General features: G+C 50.1%; 1 protein-coding gene across 2 annotated transcripts in view; it reads left to right on the forward strand.

Moving 5' to 3' along the window:
* Positions 1 to 1,468: 1,468 nt before the first annotated feature.
* NTF3 (neurotrophin 3) overlaps positions 1,469 to 18,599 on the forward strand; it is a 65,291-nt gene continuing 48,160 nt past the window's right edge. Inside the window, exon 1 of one of the 2 annotated variants that reach the window (XM_045781279.2) lies at positions 1,469 to 1,733. In XM_045781279.2, coding sequence (XP_045637235.2) covers positions 1,485 to 1,733 — 249 coding nt within the window. In that variant the 5' untranslated portion in view covers positions 1,469 to 1,484. The remainder of the gene's footprint in view (positions 1,734 to 18,599) is intronic. The other variant, XM_045781280.2, reaches the window with a different exon arrangement.

Here is an 18,599-nt window from a genome sequence, read left to right on the forward strand (position 1 = left end):
CAGCCTCTCTCTGCATCCGCCTTGGCCTGATGCTTCTCCGTGTTTGACCAAATTCTCAAACAAGTCAAAGGAATTTGGATTTTTTGAACCTGGACCCCGGCTGAAACACGGAGTGGGTTGCTTCTTAGACACCTGGAGTGGCAGGGCAAGGACCAGACGAGACTCGATACTTACTTGCTCCTCTCCCCCAATCGCTCTTGAGTCAAAAGGTCCTAGTAAAAGATGGGGCGAAGGGTGGCAGAGGCTACAGGGAGGAAGTGGTGGGGGGGGGCTCGAAGATGGATTCGGCCATGCCACTGCCCGGAGAGCTGGGCAGGAGGGGGTCGGAGAGCAAAACTCTGTTCGGAGGCTCTGGATTTATCCTTGACCCCTAAGCGACACCCCGCCCCCTCCCCCCGCCGCTGCCACTTTTCTCAATGGCAAATGGAGGAAAGAAAGATGACTTAACTCGGTAAATTTAGAGAGAACGATCTCAGAACAAGTGGGGTCTAATGGGCAGCTAAAATTATCGCGAAATAAGAGATTTTGCACCCTCCCTCCCATCCTTTCCTCGAATAATCTACGGGTGGGGGAGTGAGCGTCACTACTTTCGGAGCGCTACTAAGAGGTTTGCTTGTGTCTTGCCTTTTCTGTTGCCCCGCGCTGTCCCCGCGTGCAGACTGGTGGGTGCTGGATGGGTGCTCAGCTGCAGGGCCCCATCCTAGATTGGAAGGAAGGGGCTTAGAAGTCGGTGTCTGAGTCAAATGGAAGTCTCCGATCCTTACCCACTCCCTTCCACGTTCGCATTCACGCTCGCGCAAACACACACACGCGGCCGCCCCTTCCTTGGTCCCTCTGACCCTCGACCCCCTACCTCTCTGACTCGCTGTCCTTGACCTCCTGCACAGCGTCCTGGGTACTGGTCCCTGAGAGCAGCGAGTTCGCTGGGGAGCGATTGTCCTTGGGCGTGTTCGTGTTGTGGGGTGGGGGAAGGAGTGACGGGTGGGCTTGATAGGGGGTGGGGAGAGATCTAGAGCTGGAAGGGTCTAAGGTTTGGAGGAGGAGTTTGCACATTAGACCCAAGCCGCCAGGGGGAAGGGGCAAGAAAGGCCCTTCTGCCTAGAGACTTAAATCTTAAATAAAAAGAAAAGAAAAAGAAGATCAAAAAGAAATTTTTCAAGAAAAAGAAATAAGACTGGCTGAAGACATGAACATGTAAAATGTAATGAAAAGTTGAATATTTCGTTTTTTTCCTGAATCTCTAAAAGGGGGATACTGAAGCATACTATTAATTTGGAAGTTTTGGTGTTTTTCTTTAGACAGGCTAGGAGAAATGACCCCGTCGCCCCACTGGCCCCCCAGCCCCAAGCAGCAGGGGCGCAGGGGCGCGGGCGGGCGAGACGCGCTGCGGCCCGGCGCGGGGGCGGACGGCGCGGCGCGGAAAGGGTTAAGGCGCTGAGCGCAGAGCCATCTGGCCGGGTTGGCTGGTTATAACCGCGCAGATTATGTTCACGGGACTCAGAGTTGAAGGCTCCTCTCCCTACCGAGCAGCTCCGCGCGCGGCCCCGCGAGAGAGCCCGGCGCAACTACTTTCTTCCTTTTTCTTTCTTTCTTTCTTCTCTTTTTTTCCCCTGCTGGGTAGTGGCGGCGGCGGGGTGGGGGAGACTTTGAATGACCGAGCTCGCGTCCACCTTTCTCTTCATGTCGACGTCCCTGGAAACAGTCACACGGATGCCATGGTTACTTCTGCCACGGTAAGGGGAGGCGGCCACGCTGGGTGGGCAGGTTCGAGGGTGGGGGACTGAGCGGGGAGATTTTCCTGTGGACTAGCGCGAGGGTCCCCAACTCTGCACCCCGCCCCCACCCCCATCGCGCCGCACTCACTCACTTTCCCGGGCTTGTGCCTTCCCCGAAGTTTGCGCTGGGATCTACCCAGGCCGAGGCGCAACCGCAGCCACCCCCTCCCCACCACAAACACACACACGGACACTCCTCCCTACCTCTCCTCCCGTCCCTGGGCTACCCGAGAAACCGCCCAATATCTGGGAAAGTGATCAGGTTTAAGGGACCAGGATTGGAAATGGAGGCGGAGGCGAGGGGAAATAGGGGCGACGGAAGGGCAGCAAAGGGATTCAGCAGAACCGCCCCCCAACCCCCAACCAACACACCCGTCTGCTCCTGCAAGAGAGGGCTCCCCGCGCATCCTGTAACAAAAGGGGGTGGCAAACAGATCCCGCGCGGGGAAGAGGCGAGCGTGCGGCCGCTGTTCCCCGGCACGCGCCGAGCGCTCTGCTCCCCACAGCGCGGGGGTACCCCGCACGCCTCCCCCTCCCCGGGCCTGGGAGTGGGCTGGGGGAGGGGACTCGGAGCTCCCGACCTGGACGCTGGATTCCCGGTTTGGGGAGTTGCAACTCCTCGCCTTGCTCGGCGTACCTGTCCTGGAGTACCCCGCCTCTTCCGAAAGCTTTTCTATGCAACGGCCATGCACCCCGGGCTCGTGGTGGCCAGCACCCACCCCGTGGCTACCCCACCCTGGGTCTCTGCGCAGATGTTGGAGCTCCGCGCGGAGCCCGCGCATCTGGGACCCCGCGGGGGAGCGATGGGCACGCTGGCCCAGCGGTCCCTGGGGAATTCCTCGCGGTTTCTCCAGGCCAGCTCTAGGAATTTGAGGCGGAGGTGTGGGAAGGCTGAGAGACCAGGGATCGGCAGAGCTAGGTTGGAGTCAGAAGGACCCCGAGTTGGCCAAATTACCCCATTGCCCCAAAACTGCTCACACTCCAAACGAAATCTGGGACGCTTGGGAGTTGAAGGTTCGGGAAAGGAGGGGTTAGGGTGGGGGTGGGGACTCTGCTTGTTGCTTTTGGGCGCAAGTGGGTGCGCAGCGAGGAGGCCCTGCTGCTTTGGGGGGAGTTTGGCCGCTGCGTTCCTCAGCGGCGCTTCAAATGCATGGAGCTGAGACCCTAGCGCCGAACCCGGTGCGGGCTGCCAACTGGTAAGGAGCACTTCCCCCACCCCCATCCCCCGCCTTCCCGGTGTCTGGGGGCACTCCAGGTGGAGCAAAACACCGAACTAGACGGCCTCCTTTCGACCTCTGGCGGCGGGTGGCAGGTTGAGAGTCAGAGTGGAGGTGCAGCCTGGACACAGCCAGAGCGCAGGGCTCAGAGCCGGAGAGCTGGAACATCGAGCTCAGGGGAGACTTGTTTATGTGTGTGAAGAGCTGGGGGCGGGAGCTGGGAGGGGTGGCCTGAACGGAGGTGGGTGTCACTCCTGGAGCCTCATGTTTATAACTCACGGATTAGAGAATATGCTGGATGACCTGCTTTTTCACAAAGAGATGCCCTCTCCCACCCTCCAGAACAGAGAGCAAGGAAAATATCTTAGCCCTCTGCCCTAAATGTCAGGAAGGGAGAAAGTTGTCACACAGAGGGAACTTTGCAACCCGTTTTGTTTTCCTTACACTCAGAAATTCTCCAGCATATTCAGCTTGCTCCCCCCCAGCCCCCATTTCCTTCCTGACATGTTGCACAAAGAAAGTTGAGAGATAGAATTCAGGGGACAAAATCCAATGGCCTCTGCCTTGGGCTCAGACACTTAGACCTGGGTATGGTGTTGGGAGTTGGGGGGAGATGAAAGAAAGCAGGCTCTGTGAACAGTGGTGGAGGAAAATAGCCAGTCTGCCGGCCTGCAGCAAGGAGTGTGTGAGATTTTGCGTTGGTAAGGACTGGATTGTAGCTGGAAGTGGAGGATTGGGGACTGTGTGAATGGGGTGCTTTCCTAAGGAGGGAGATCCAGGCCCCTTGGGTGCTCTGTGTGGTCAGGGAGGGAGGTTTCTGGAAAGTCTCCGCACCAGGGTGTGGATTGCGGGTGGCCAGAGAGCCAGAGCGCCACCTGCTCTGTGCGCATTGGAGGTGTGTGTTTCTGAGGACTCTGTTGGATGGGCATATGTGTGACTGGCAGGAGATGAGAGCATGTGGGAACATAGGTGTAGCTAATGAGAAATCTGTGCCTGTGAAGGGTGTCAGAGCAGGAGGAGAGGTACAGTGTGTTGAAGACAGATGGCTTGTGCATGCCTGCACAGACACATGGAGTGGGTGTGGCGTGGGAGGGTGCCTGTGTGTAGGAGCGAAAGGTGGACGTGTCTGGAAGGTTGGGCTCCTGAAGAATTACCAGAGTGGGGGGGGGGTTGGGAAAGATTATCTGTGGAGAGCAGAGTCTGAACTTTATGAGTGTGCATTGGGAAATTTGGCTGGGATGGCACTGGGGTATGCAGGGGATAGAAAGTGTGGGCTCAGGCACTCATTATGGAGAAACAAGGCATTTGCAGAGAAGGATGCTGGGTTGGTTTTTGCTCCCCCCTCCCCCAAGGCTTAGAATGAGGGATGTACTTTTAAGGGGAAATGTCCTGTGCGTTGGCAGCAGGTGAGGATTGGGGAGAATGTCTAGTTAAGATTGGAGCGAGTGGAGGAATATAGTTTGCACGCCTGGTGGCAGAGACGCGTGTTAAATTATGTTGGATGATGGGTTGCTAATTTAACAAAGGAATTCATTGTCACCAGTTAATATTGATTATTAATTAAAATTTATGGAATGCCTACTAGATGCTGAGTCCATTGCTGGGTACTGGGGCATGGCACAGTGCCCTGGAAAAATTCCTTTTCAGACTCAGCTGACTGCTGCAGTTTTGCCAAGAGGAACGAAGAGAGCTGGATGCTAGTTGAGGTTTCTTCAAGAACTATAATTCAGTTTCTAGAGATGTTTATGGATCTTTGGGGCCAAAGGGAAGCTGACTTGAAATGTATCTGTGGTTATGTAATAAGGGGACATAAAGATAGGGATGATGTATGGTTTTGTGTGTTAGGGAGGCGGCTGAAGGGTGTTACTCTTTCTTGTAGGGGTTGTGGGCTGGCGATCTGTGGCCAGTGCTGCAATTCAGGTCAAAATGCAGGTCCTGATACATTGAAGGATTGGGTTTCTGGGAATGTGCAAGACTCATTAGCAGGAATGAGACTTGATATGTGGAGCTAGTGAGGGAGAAGCTGGGGTCAGGGAGGATGCAGGTTGGGAGTATTTGTTCACCTTTGATGTTTTCTGGGCTGTGAGCGTACAGCTAACCTGGTGTGCGTGTATGCACACGCATGCGCACACTGTGAGGCTGAGGTTAAGCAGCTGAGAGAAAGCTGGCCAGAGGATAGGAGCCATATATGTTCTGGCCCTCATGAGGGGGTAGAGCGTATGTTTCTGCAGGAATCCTCTGTGCCTGAGGAAAGTTGAAAATTGTCTTGGATGCTCAGATGTGTATTTTAAGTATAAAAGGTATACATAGAACAAGAGCTGTAGGCTTCCGGGAGCATTTGGGGAGTGAAGGAAAGGTGAAGTTGGTGGCGTTCGTACCTTCAGACAGCTAGTGAGGTAAGTATGTGCTCTTGGCCGCACATACGTGCTGAACTGCACCAGGTGATAGGGAACCTCATTTATTAGGTTCTAATCGTGAGAGGGCATATAACTGGGGAGACTTTATTTGACTCCTGACATTTTTAAATTTATGACATCGGAGCTGTGTCATTTTAAGGTCCCACCTTATTTTTAGGTGAAATTCATCCACTTAAGAGAGAGCGATAAAGGCTTGGACCATTGGTCAGAAGATCCGGTGGCACATATTTCTGAAGATGGTGGGAATGCCTTGATTCTAGTTCAGCCGTGCCCCCTTTGGGGCAGTGTGGCTTTGGGAGAATGCCGGAATCTCAGTAAAGACTCAATGAGGAGAAAAGTCACTCTTCTTTTTCCCCAGAGCTTTGTGTGCTTAGGAATACAAAACTTTACTCAGAGATGAAGTCTCGTAGAATATAGGCAATAGCATGTCTGTGAACCATAGTAAAAATAGGATCTGTACCCCTTCCCAAGTTGGTAAGATAGTCTTAACACCCACTGCTTGTCTACTGCTCACGCACCATGCAAAGAGAACTTTCTGTAACCGCCTCGGTTTACCCACCCAACAAACAAAGACAACCTAGCCTAGATTGCAATTGATGGGAATCTGTATTCATAAAATGTCCTTGAACTATTCTGAAGAAAAGTGGCCCCGAAATCAATGTTCTTAATTATCAGAGACATTTGCCTATTCCTTAACAAGAGCTGTGTAGACCACGACACTAAAACAAACGTGACTTTGGAAACAGAGGAAATGGTCAAGGTCCTTGGCATATTTGAATAAAAGAGGAGCAAAGTCCAGCCATGCTGGGTTGCTGTGAAGGTCTGTTTTTCTCTAGACCATGGGTCGTTGGAGGCAAGAGCCTGCCTGGTAAGAGGCTTCGGGTTTGCGGAGTGCCGTGCACCTGAAACAGCACGTTGTTACAGCGCCTTCCCCCAGAGACAGAAATGGAGGCCCAGAGAGGCAAGGGAATCCACTGAAGCCTCCAAATCCTCCCAGCAGTCAGCACGCGCTGTCAACTCCTGGCTCAGAGTCAGGCTCCCATCCTTGAGTTCAGTGGCCATAAATAGTCAGGAGCTAAGCTATTTCCATGAGGCACTAAACCAATTCTGTTGCTTTTCTTGGCGAGATTGGGCCAATTAAGTTGATTGGAAGAGGTCACTGCTGATGGGTCTCACATTCCCCAGGCGGGACAGGCCAGCAGAGTTTAATTACATAACATTTCCCATCCCCGCAATTCCACTCCCAGATGGATCAGATGTTCAGGCCTCTCCACTTCCCCTCCATTCAAGCCGACTAACGGAGCCGCGGCTTCTGCTCCAGGCTTCTCCAGACCTTTTCCTGAGCAATTACAGTGCTCCGGCCCCAACTGGAGGGAATGTAAATCCACGAGTTGGCTGAAGTGAGAGAGGGGAGTCAGGCCGACACAGAAGATCTTTAAAACCCACCACCCTGCCTGGAGACCTCACCAGCTGCTGTTTTACTCTTTAATGAGGCAGGCAGTTTCTGGCGGTGGACCTGTTGAACTAATGACCGTTGCTAGGGTTTTAAGTTTAGTTGTATTTAAAATTGAGTCCGTTGGAGAGGGACCAAATCTTCTACTGGAGACAAGCGTAAGCCCCGTGTGGTGCTGCTGATAAGGTCTGTGGATGTACTTTGTGCATGGACAGACATGTGCAGAGCGAGAGAAGAGCATGGGGTATGTGTGTGTGTGCTGGGGGACACGTGAGCTCTGGAGTGGCCCTTGGTGGGCAGGCGGTGTTTGCAGAGCTTGTCATGGGTAGGAGGGATATGGCTGCCTGGCTCAGATTAGACGATCATCTATTGCTTCTTGCAGAAGGGCCAGCTTGTCGGAAAAGTTGGTAGCAGCTTCTTTCAGATCATTTGTATATAAGGATGGAGGATGTGTGAATTTTTAAGAAGTATAAGGCCACTATAGATGGTATCTTGCTCTTGCCTGGATGGATTTGTATTAAGATCAAGGCTGGGCAAAGGTAAATCTTACAGAGAACTCACTTTAGAACCTGGGAAAGCCCATGTAGATAGCCCAAGACCTTTAAAGCATTTGTTGTTGTTGATAGTTTTCTGTAACTCAGCCTTTTCATTCTACCTAAAAAAGCCAAGGGTCTAGAGAATGCATGAACCCCTGGATAATCAGAATGCACTGGCTGTTTCATGTCCTTATCTATGCCGTGGCCCTTCTCAAGCAGTCTTAGTTGTTGGGAACTACCAGAGGCTGGCTGTGGCTCTTGGCATCTTCACAGGACAAACCTCTGAGTATAAGTGTGACTTAGCTGGAGAAGAACAGATTTTGAAGTGAAATTTGGTGTGATCTGTTGTGATTGCTCACTTTTTAACAGTATTTTTAGAAAAGGCCCAGATCGTTAATGGGTTTCTTCAGTCAGGGATTTTTGATAATCTTAAGGTTCCTGTTCATTAAAGTCCAGAGCTGTAGGCGTAAACAGTAGCTTACTGATCTTAAAAGATCTCAGGCCAATGAGGTGATGTCAGGCAGCAAGGAGCAACAGAAAGCCTGCTGACTTGCAGGTAGGGCATCACTCTTGAGACTGAGCTCTGTCATGAATCAGCTGTTGTTATGTGACCCTCGGCATTCGTTCTAGGCCTCGATTTACCCATCTGTAAATGAGAAGCTTGGTTTAGAAGATCTCAAAGCCCCATTCCAATTCCACCACCCTGGGATTCTACAGTGGCCCCATCCTCCTACATGATCTGTGCCTTGCTTAGAGTGCATCTTGACGCACCCTAAATGAACTCCTGCTTTTTATCTTTAGGGAATGGCTTAGTCAAAGGCAGAAAGGCATGCAAAGAATTTGCCATAGTGTTTTGTTTTGGCCAAGAATGCTCCTGAAGTTGGCTTACCCTGTACAGTGCGTATAGATTTGAGAGGGGTTGGGTTTGGCTTTCATGTAGGCCTGATGATAATCATTCAGCTTCTACATGAGTGCCTTTTAGTATCAGTGTTTCTGACTAAGACAAGTACCCACCTTTAAGATGATTGATGATGATTGATGATGATGATAGTTAATATTTGAGTACTTATGGAGTGCCAGGAATTATTACAAATATTGCATGGCATTATCTCAATAGCCAGAATAATCTCATTTCCAGATGGGAAGACTGAGGTTGCCTGACTTTGAGGGATATGTTTATGGTTACACAACTATACGTTCATGTGCTGGCTTTCTATCCTGAAGCCTGTGGCCATCCCAAGTCCATCACCTGCCAGTCAGATTGTGTTTTCTGCCTTCTGTGATGTCATCCAGATGAGAGATTGTTTGATAGGCCTCTGCAAAGTTTGTCACCCCACAGGGTGACCTTCTCCACTGGAAGGTTCATTTTCATGTGCAAGACAAATGTTGAGGGTTTTTAGCCACCTGCTGGCAAGCATGTGTCAGATCTGTCTTAGCTCCCATTGGCCCTCCCCCTTCACTTCCCGTTCTGTTGACAAGGGGATCTGCCCTTCCAGAATGGGGGTATTGATTTAAGCCACAATTGCCTCCTTGTAAACTCTATAAGATTGGAGCTGGACATCTGGTTTTGATCCACACGCCCACGAGAGGTGGTACGTCCCAGCATTCTTGAGTCCTGCGATGAGGGTTGCACAGAATCAAAGTAAAAGAGAATCTGCATGGAGAACCCGAGGGTCCTTCAGAATTTGGAAAATGGCCTTCCCTGGTAGGCTCAGGAACTCCCTCCATTTACGCCAGGGTCAAAGTGGATGTAGATTTTTTGCTGAAAGGTTGGGGTAGGGGTTGCTGCTAAGGACTGGGATCCCCAGGCTCTGTTTGATGCAGAGCAGAGCAGTTGGAGACCCCCAGGCCTGGCACTTGCCTGCCTCATGCCCCTCTCTGAGCAGTACCAAATGTAGGGAAGCCAGAGGGGTGTTTGGGGATGCATGTTGCCATCTCTGAAGGCTGTGACTGGAGGCTCTTATTCTTCCTTCCCCCTCCGCTGATTTCCCCATCACCACTATCACTACATCTTCAAGGCAGTTAATGAGAATGACTTTGTTCTGTTGCTGAAAGGTATTTGCAACGTGCAGATAACTGTAGAATACTAACCTAAGGCCTGTGAGATTGTAGGTGCTCAAAAAATGTGTTTATTTTATTTAAAATAAATTCACACATAGGGTGGTGCTTTTTTTCTGTATAAGAGGACATAGCCCTTCTGCTATTATTTATTTATGGTAGCCAGGTCCTGGCAATGTACTGTCCCCCTCCTTCTGTTTCTAGGTCTCAGACCCTAGAATTAAAAACTATCCTTCCCCTCGGGCTCTAAATTATCCCTTAGGAAATATGTATCACGTTCATAGTCTGGGATTATTTCCATACTGTGTCTAGCAGACCTGCTGCTCCTGGTGGTTCATAGGGCACATCCCTTGCTTCCACTGGGTTCTGGAGGAAAATGCAGCTCTGGGAATCACCTGATTGCCAATAAATATATTCCACAATTGGGAAGGAGCCCAGCTCTCCTGACACCTAGCTTCTACCTGAAACAGCTTGCCCTGTCTCTCCTGGCAAAGAACTCAAACTAGCTGCGTGACCTTGAACAATTCACTCTCCTTCCTTGGGCTTCTGTTGCCCCTTGTGGGAAAGAAGTGGACTGGACGCACTAGAAGGTCAAAGGACCCTGCCAGTTGTGACAGTTCACAAAATCTGTGATTCTGCTGCTCCCTAAGCCTCCCTGTGGCCCATGCCTGGGATTTCCAGGTATCTCTGCTGGCCTGCAGGACTTATGTGCAGAAACGTGGAGGGGGTGGAGAAGGAAATTAAGTTATGTGATGCCAGATAAGTTATTGAACATATGGATGAGTGTATGTTTATAAAGTGCTGAAGAAGCAAGCTTGCCAGATTTGTGGCAGATCTTGGACTGGAAGTTGGGAGCATAGGGAGAGGTTTATATGGGATGAAATTGTCTGTGGGTAGCAGAATTCAGTAAGCTAAATCAGAAGGATCTTGAGCTCTGAGCAAGAAGACCAAGCTCCACTCTTAACTCCAGCAGAGATGAACTGTGCAATTTTCAGGGGTCCCTGAGCCACACCAGGTTTCACTTTGCTTAGGTGTTAAGGGAGAGAGTTGAGGACTCCTAGCTTTGGTGATCCCTAAAGTCTTTTCTGCCTCATCCTTTATTGTGGGAATCAGGGATTAGAAGAACCTGGATGGCTGGATCCATAAGGGGACATGGCTTAAATGTAAAGGGAAATGTCCTCTGATTACAAGATATCACTAGTGGCAGAAATATACATGTGGTCTTGCATTTGAGATGGCCCTGGAGGATATATTCTGTCTTTAGAATGCCCTCCCCTCCTTGTTCACCAAGGATATGGAAGTCATCCTTCACATCTTTGCTTCACCATTACCTTCTCTGGGAAGCCTCCCTGTATTCCCCCAAAAGCCTGCTGCTCCCTCCCCAGCCTCCCTGTGTTATAGCACTTAGCAGCCTGAGTTTTATTTGCATTCCTACCTTTCATTAGAATGCGAGTTCTGCGAAGAAAGGATCTGGACTTTTCATCTTTGTGTCCCCCAATACCTTGAGCAGTGTCTGCTACAGAAATGTGTTGGTGAATGAGTGCATGACAGGTCATCTGTAAAGCCTGACCGACAACGCTAAGAGCCAGGCTCAGAGAGGTGACGCTCTTGGACAACAGTCCAGAGCTGTGTTCTCTGTGTCTCCTTTTGACCTGTCCCAAGGCTGAAGTCATGATGCTCACCACCTGCTCACTGGGAAAGGCTGTTCCTGATCCCCTCAGAGACTCCCCACCCCATGTCCTAGTCAGCCAGGCTCTTCTGCAAATTTGGGCTCTTGGTTAAAGGTGAGTTGGGTGTCACTGCATAGGAATTAGGGCACTCCATCTCTAGACGCTTGGAAAATACATGTAAAGGTTATTCGATAAACGTCGTGTTAGTTGCTGCTGAGTCTCAGGCCCTGTGCTAGATGATGGAGAAGATGCAGGTAAATACCTCGCCCTTGACCTTGAGGATACAGGAGCTGGTGAGGGAGACAGGGGTTCTATCATTGTGTTCCAGGGAGGAGAAGTGTGAGCATGGAAGATGAAGTGCAGGGCTCCTGACCGGAGGGTTGTTTTTTAGTGTGAATGATAATTGGAATCCTCTTGGTCAGGAGCAGTCTTCACTCCTGAAGGGCAGTGGCTTTCTCGTCCCCAAGTTCCCGATGCTCAACCAAGGCTCTGGCCGTGGATGCTCAGAGCCCTTTGGGATGTGTGGTTCTTCATGGGGAGAGTTTGGGGCAGGTGCCTGTTGTCCAGGTGTTGGGGCTTGGTAGATGTGTAAGTGTGTGCTCACAGGTGTGCTCTTCAGAAATCTCCCTGCTCCTGGCTTCAGTCCACACAGACGGGGGACGTGCTTCTCCCTGGGGCCTCCATGCATAGTTACTGTCTCTGTGACCACTTCTGACACAGGGACAGACTGCCATCTACTGTCCACTTCTGTCCTCTGAGTCCCTCCTGCTCAGTGAGTGCCTCAGCATTTTTTTTCATATCCTGTTTTTAATTGGCCCAGATACCAGGAGAAATAGAATAGATAGCAAATCCTTAATAGTACTTTCTTTGGAATTTATAAGGGGACTTAAAAAAAAACCACAGCATAACACATCTGTTAGATGTTTCTCTTAGCCACCAAACAGAAGTGTTACTTTAAGAGGGTCTCCTGCCTCACCTGATGCTTCCTAGACACCATGCTGGGCACCATGGGGGGGACCATCGGGGAGACCAAGGGGTGAAAGGCAGGGACCCTACTTTCAAGAACCTGGCAGTCTGTTTGGGAGTCTGGGACAGATTGCAGACAAATAGACCGGTGGGGTGGGGTTTGGGTGGCAGGATGTGTTTGGTAAGTGGCACATAAGTGGCAGGGACCACAGGGGCTTTGAGAGTCTGGAGGAAGGAGGAGTCCTTATAGGCTGGGCTAATTAGAAAGACAAGTGGAACAGCACACAAGTCCAGGGGTCAGCGAGTGCCTCCTGAGGGAGCTGTCTGGTGTCCTGGCACAGGCTCTGGACTGAGAGTTCTGGGGCCTACAGGGCCACCTTGTGCCCTGGGGCTGTTGTGCTTGCTGTCCAAGGGCCATGCCGTCCCTGACCCTGCCTTACATGCCACGCTTGCACGCAGTGGGAGGTGGCTCCTGGGTCTAGCCTGTCAGGAAGCTGCAACGCCAGAGTCCCACTTGGATCCTGTGCCGGGAAGGGCACCTCAACATGTGGTCTATCCTGATGGCCCCACACACAATGGGAGAGACCGAATTTCCCAGAGGAGTCGTGGGGGCGGCGCCAACACAAACGCAAGGGGGTGAATGGCTTTCTGAGGCGTCTGCTGCGTTCCTCCCCGCGGACCCTCTCCTGGACCTTCCTTCTGAGGATCCATCCGCGCGGTGCTTGAGTCAAAGATCGTGGCCCCCCCCAAAAAAACTGCGTTGGTCCCCTAGCATGGCTCATAGCTCCAGTGTGGGATTCCCTAGCACTAGAATTCAGCCTTTGCTTTTATGAAGTTCTCCGTTGTTGTTTCTATCTGCGAGTTTTTGATGGTTGTGGAATAAAATGGGAAAAAGTTGTTTTCATCACTCAGCCTCATAACTCTTCTCTCTTAGCATTTAAATGATCACCAAGGAAACGTTCAGTTCGTTTCATGTTTTTGTGTCTGTGTCTGTGTGTGTGTGTGTGTGTGTGTGTGTGTCAGGGGAATAAGAAAGATATTTTAGATTGTGGTCTATTAGCAAGTCTAGGAAATCAAGTTGAATGTGGTTGGGTTACTGGCAGAGAGACCTCAGCTTGTCACTCTAATCCTCTGACATTCCCCTTTTACTTTTTGGCTCTTGTATGAATCGGGAATGTGTCTTCCCAGCGCCCCCTTCCATGTTTACATCTCCTTTTGGGGGCTGCCGTATAAAGTTACCGTCTGTCTGCTGCAAGTCTCCTGAGTCATTTGGGGGACCACTCAACAGAGGCACCGTCCAGGATAGAGCCATTCGAGAAGGTCCGATTTTTTACTAAAATGGAAAAAAAATGTGAGGGGTTTGGAAAGGGATTCCGGTTGTTTTTCATGTGTTTTCCTGGGGCACAGGGATGTCTGAGACTCTTGTCCAAAGAGAAGCGGTGAGCAGGGGATACAATAGAGATAGAAAGGAGATTTCCTCCGAGAGCAGCCAGTGTGGAGGGAGATCATCAGATCCAAGCCAAACAACTCCAGGAAATGGTGGGGAGGCTTTCTGACAGCCTGTGATGTGATTTGTAAGCCTCCATGAAAGCAGGAGGGGATGAGGGGGAAAAGAGTTCCCTGTGAGGAAGCAGGTGGCATGAGGCTGCAAGGTGAGAACAGCAGTCAGGAGAACTGAAAGAAGCCCAAGTAGGTGGTGCACAGAGCAGCCTGTGATGATGGGTACAGAGAGGTGTGGAGTAGGCAGGAGCTGACGGGGGGCTCCCTCTTTACCCCAAGGGTGTTGGGGCACTACTGAAGATGTGGGCTCAGCCCTGGAGAGGCCACAGTCAGGTTTTGGCTTCAAAAAGGATCACTCTGGCTGTAACATGGAGGCCGGCTCTTAACTTATAGCTGTGCAATGAAAGAATGACTGTTGGTTGGACTGATGGAAGAATGAATGAGTGAGGGAATGAATGAATGAAATGCAGAGTGGGGGCATCAGGCCTGATTTGGGCTCTGGCTACTCTGACTCGTGCTGGCTGGGGGAGATGATGCCAGCCCGGGAAAACCAGGGGGCCGCGCATTCATCGGAGTGGCTTTGACTTCGGGGTAGCAGGAACTAGACTAGGAACTCGTAATGCTCAGAGTTTAGGGTGGTTGGCAGGTTTTCTTTTGCCATACATTTCCATCTGATTTTGATTTCCTTTATAATCAAGAAAGAAGGTGGCTTTTGGAGTGGCACCCCAGAAAATGTGGAACTGTGACTCCAGAGAGGGTCACTTGCATTGCAGACCTTTTCACAGGTGCAAAGTGGGATGTGAACAGAGGTTTCTGGGTCCCAGATTCCTGAGCATCAGATCCACCTATAGAAAATTCTTATGGGTGTGTGTGTGTGTTTCAGAGTCTCCTGAAAATACCTAAATCAGCAGAACCTCTTTGCCAGTCCTGGATCTGTACAGAGTGACTTGCAAGGTCCCACTGTTTTTAGGATATTATAAAGAGACTGTGTGTGACAGTGACCCAGACAGACACTTGGCACGCCACCCAGCAACTTGGGATGTGGGAATGCCAGAACTCCACTTGGTAAAGCCAAAAGGGAACCTCAGGTGTCATCTCAAAAGGCTTTGCTCGACAGACACCCCCATACCATGTTCTTGCTGTTCTGATCTCACTTTGCACTTGAAGATCTTTTAGCTTTGGCTCAGTGGTTGCTCTGGATGATATTCAGACCAATTGATGTTGAGTATCTAGGGTTGGGACAGAGATGTCTATACTTTTCAATGTTCAACAGGTGATTCCAATATGCGGCCAAGATTGAGAACCACTGGCTTACAGTAGTGGCCCACGCTGCCCTGTCTGTCCCCATCCTCACCCTTGGTGTCCTTGTGAGAGTTCCTCACCTAGTTAAGATGTTTAGTGAATTTGGGGTGAGCTCTCCTACTCCCTCACTACCTAGCATTTGCCTTAGAAACTGGGTACCAGGAGGGCAGATCACAGGTCATCAGTGGATTGTGAAGCACCCCACCACCCCCATCTTCTGGAGGGAGTTTTGAGGATGAAGGGTGCGGAGCAGGAGAAAGGAGCAGAGACCAGCATTCCCAGGACATGAATGCTGTGTAGGCACTTTTGTAAGTGTCATCTCATTAGTTTCCCCAGTAGCAGATATTTCCCCAGAGGCAGATATTATACCAGGTTTCCACAGTGCATTTAAGATGCAAAATGGTTTGTGGTCTCTGAATGATCAGATTTCTTGCGCTGGTTCTTCCTGGGAATGTGCATACCAGTCAGAGACCCTCCTCCAGGCTTAGCTGGGGATCAGGGCTGCTGATTTCTGCACTGATGGCTCATGGGAAAGGAAGCACCTCTGTCCCCTCTCATCCTGTGCGATCCAGCCCAAAGGCCAGTCTTGGGATGGGGCTTCCAGGAGGTGCAGCCTGAGGCCATGCCTTAACCAGTGGTCCTCCGTATCCAAGAAAGTAGTTGTTCTCTCCCTTGACATTTTCTTGTTGGGAAGCCAGGGCTCACAGGAGGGCCAGGGAGCAGAGGGTCAGAGAAAGAAGCTAAAAGCTAAGGTTTGAAAACAAGAATAAGGCCTGAAAGAGTTATGTTTCCAACCACATATTCCTGAATTGTAAAGTGGACCATCTGGAATCATTGTAGTCTCTGGGTTTCTCGTTTACAAAAAGATATTACCGGGTATGCTGTCAGGCAGGCTGGGGCTAGACGTCTAACACCCATTGCTAAGTGTGTGCTTCCGTAAGCGTTTTGGATCTGGCGTTCTCCAGACAGACAGTGGAGAGTGGCCTGAGGGTGGTTTAGGAACTCTGGTGGAGTGAGCCACACCCACCAGAGGGAAGACTGGGACGGTGGCTCATGGGAGGAAGGCAGACGTTGGTGTGACCGCGATCTGCAGCACTGGGCAATGAGGTGGGGACAGGCCTCATCCTGTGCAGAGGACTGCCAGAGGATTGCATTGTCACAGCCAGAGACAAGCCCTGCAAGGAGCAGTGGAGGCAGGAAGGCCCGGGCTGCCTCTCTGTGTATCAAGTGGATGGAACTGAAGTCATTCCCGGCAGTGTGTAGCTGCCACCATCCCCCTTCTCCAACACTCACCTTCAACAGTGGCTTTTTTTTTTTTTTTTTTTGGTCAAGACACAGGAATGTTTCAAAGGAAGGAGGAGAGAGATGAGCTGAAGCACTTATTTCTGGACTTGAGGCAATTTATTTTGTTTTCCAAAATCCAGTCTAGACCATGTTCAGAAGGGATCATGAACTGAGTAGAAAGTTGGCACTAGTGTTGAGGAATATGAAGTACATTTGGCAGTAAAAGCAGATAAGAGTGGTCCTCCAAGGTCCCCCCTCCCCATAGGATTATGCACAAGAGTTTCAGGAGAAAATGCCCCTCAGGCTATTTCGGCCTTAGAGGGAATGGTGAAGGAATGCAAACCTCATTACAGTGAAATATACTGAGAACTAACATTTAAGCAAGAGGACCCAGTTCTATTTCCACTTCTGTCAATCACTAATGGTCACAACCTCTTGGAGCCTTAATTTCCTCTTTTGTAAGCTGGGGTAATAAACCCTACCTAATCAAGATAATTAATGCAGAGTTGCAGATGAGATGATGCATAAGATGGTGTTTTACAAGCCGTGAATTACCTTACAAATACATGTTATGGTTTAAACTGGTATATTCTTATGCTAATAGCACATTGTTCTGTTTGAAAAATGGCTCTCCTCCAAGTCAGGCCCTCCTGCAAACCTTGGGAGTCTGGGAGGTAGCCTTCAAGTGGCACCAAGAGAAATGGGAAGGAATATCCCAGGTGTGGCTTGAAAGAATCAATGTATTACTTTACGTCTTTCTGATGCTGTCACCTGGGGTATAAGCTCAGGGTCCTGTCATTTGTGAGGGGCGGCTGGTGGAACAGAATATTGAGGATGGACACGCACAGGGCAGTCAAAATGTTGTCCAGGCAATTTGAGTTTATTTCAGTACGGCTTGCCCACCCCTTCCTTGAGGCCAGCCGCCCAGTTTGTGTCCAACTGCTTGCTCAGTGTGATACTCCCTCTGCAAGGACACGTGTGTATCTGCCAGACAGAACTTCCTTTCCAGCACCTTTATGGATCTGGCCGCAGAGCTCACGGCTGACCTGCCCTTCTGGTGTATCTTCTTATCATTGTGAAAATCTCCTTGGAACATCCTATTCTCATATTGTGGATGAAGCACCTTATATTTTCAAGATTATGAAATATTCACAGTCCCCTTCTGATTGCTTTTTTTCACCCATAATTCATTTTCTTGATTGATTGTATATACATAAAACAGAAAAATGGTATTCCAAAGAATTCTGCCTCTCATTCAATTTCTTGATTCCTCTTTTAGCGGCTTCCTTGGGTTTCAGTTTTTCCGGTACCAGTTTGCTGTTTTCTTTTCCTGGTGCTGGCTTTCAGGGCTCAATCCCAGGACCCCCGAGATCATGACCTGAGCCGAAGGCAGACGCTTAACCGACTGAGCCACCCAGGCGCCCCAGTGTGTATGGATTTAATACAGGAGGAGGAGATCTGCAGGGGATACTCCATCTGCCGTCTTGAAAGGGATACCCTTCCAAGTTCTCAGAATGCTTCAGCTAGCAGAAACTTCAAAGCCCATCGCTGCAGCAGAGGTGATGGGGGTAACAGCTGGACCACTTAGCATGGTGCTGGCCCCACAGCGGGGTCTTATGGTGCACAGGCAGAACTGTTCTCTTAGCTGTATATTATTGTCCTTAAAAGTAGACCATCAGCCCGGCTTTAAATCCTGGCTTCACTTCTTAGCTATGTGGTCTTTCAGTGGGTTTTCTTAAGTGTAAAAGGATATCATCACATTGTTGGAAGGACTAAATGAGACAGTATGTGGCTCTCTGAGTCTGCAACATGGTCAGGGTTCAATAAATGTTAATTATTACTATCATGATTTTATCTTGACTACTACTCATTAACCCGAGGGAAAAAAATAAATAGACACAGTGCCATCTTGGGGACCCAAGAGCAGGCACTGCAAACAGGTTTCCTAAGACGTTAACCGAGGATCCTGGAGGCCATTCTCTGTCTGCAGGATCATGTGGTTCTGCTCTCTACGCCTCTATAGCCCCCACCATTCTAGGCCCAGCAACTGACTGTCCCAGGCCCCCATTCTCAGATTCCTCAGAGAGAGATCCTGATTGGCCCAGCTTGACTCAGAGGTTCGTGCTAATTCATTAGCTGTGGACCGGGGAGCGGGGTCATGTCATGTAGTTCATAAATAACGTCAGAAGCCCAGCCTTTCAACAAAGGTGCAGCTGTTCTCAGAGTATAGGCCTATGGACTGAGAATTTACCCCCCAAATTATCCATTAAAATGGTCAATACATCACGTCAGAACTGAAAACAGCAATGAGGCATGTGAGGATTCTCAGGTGAGGATAGATGGGGACCATCGGAAGAGACCAGTTTGTTCTGGGCTGCACACGGCTCCTATGCTGAACTGTAGGGCACCAGGAGCGTCTGC

This window comes from Ursus americanus, chromosome 25, assembly GCF_024610735.1.
Source record: "Ursus americanus isolate L20-20 chromosome 25, mUrsAme1.1.p, whole genome shotgun sequence".
NCBI classification, from domain to species: domain Eukaryota; kingdom Metazoa; phylum Chordata; class Mammalia; order Carnivora; family Ursidae; genus Ursus; species Ursus americanus.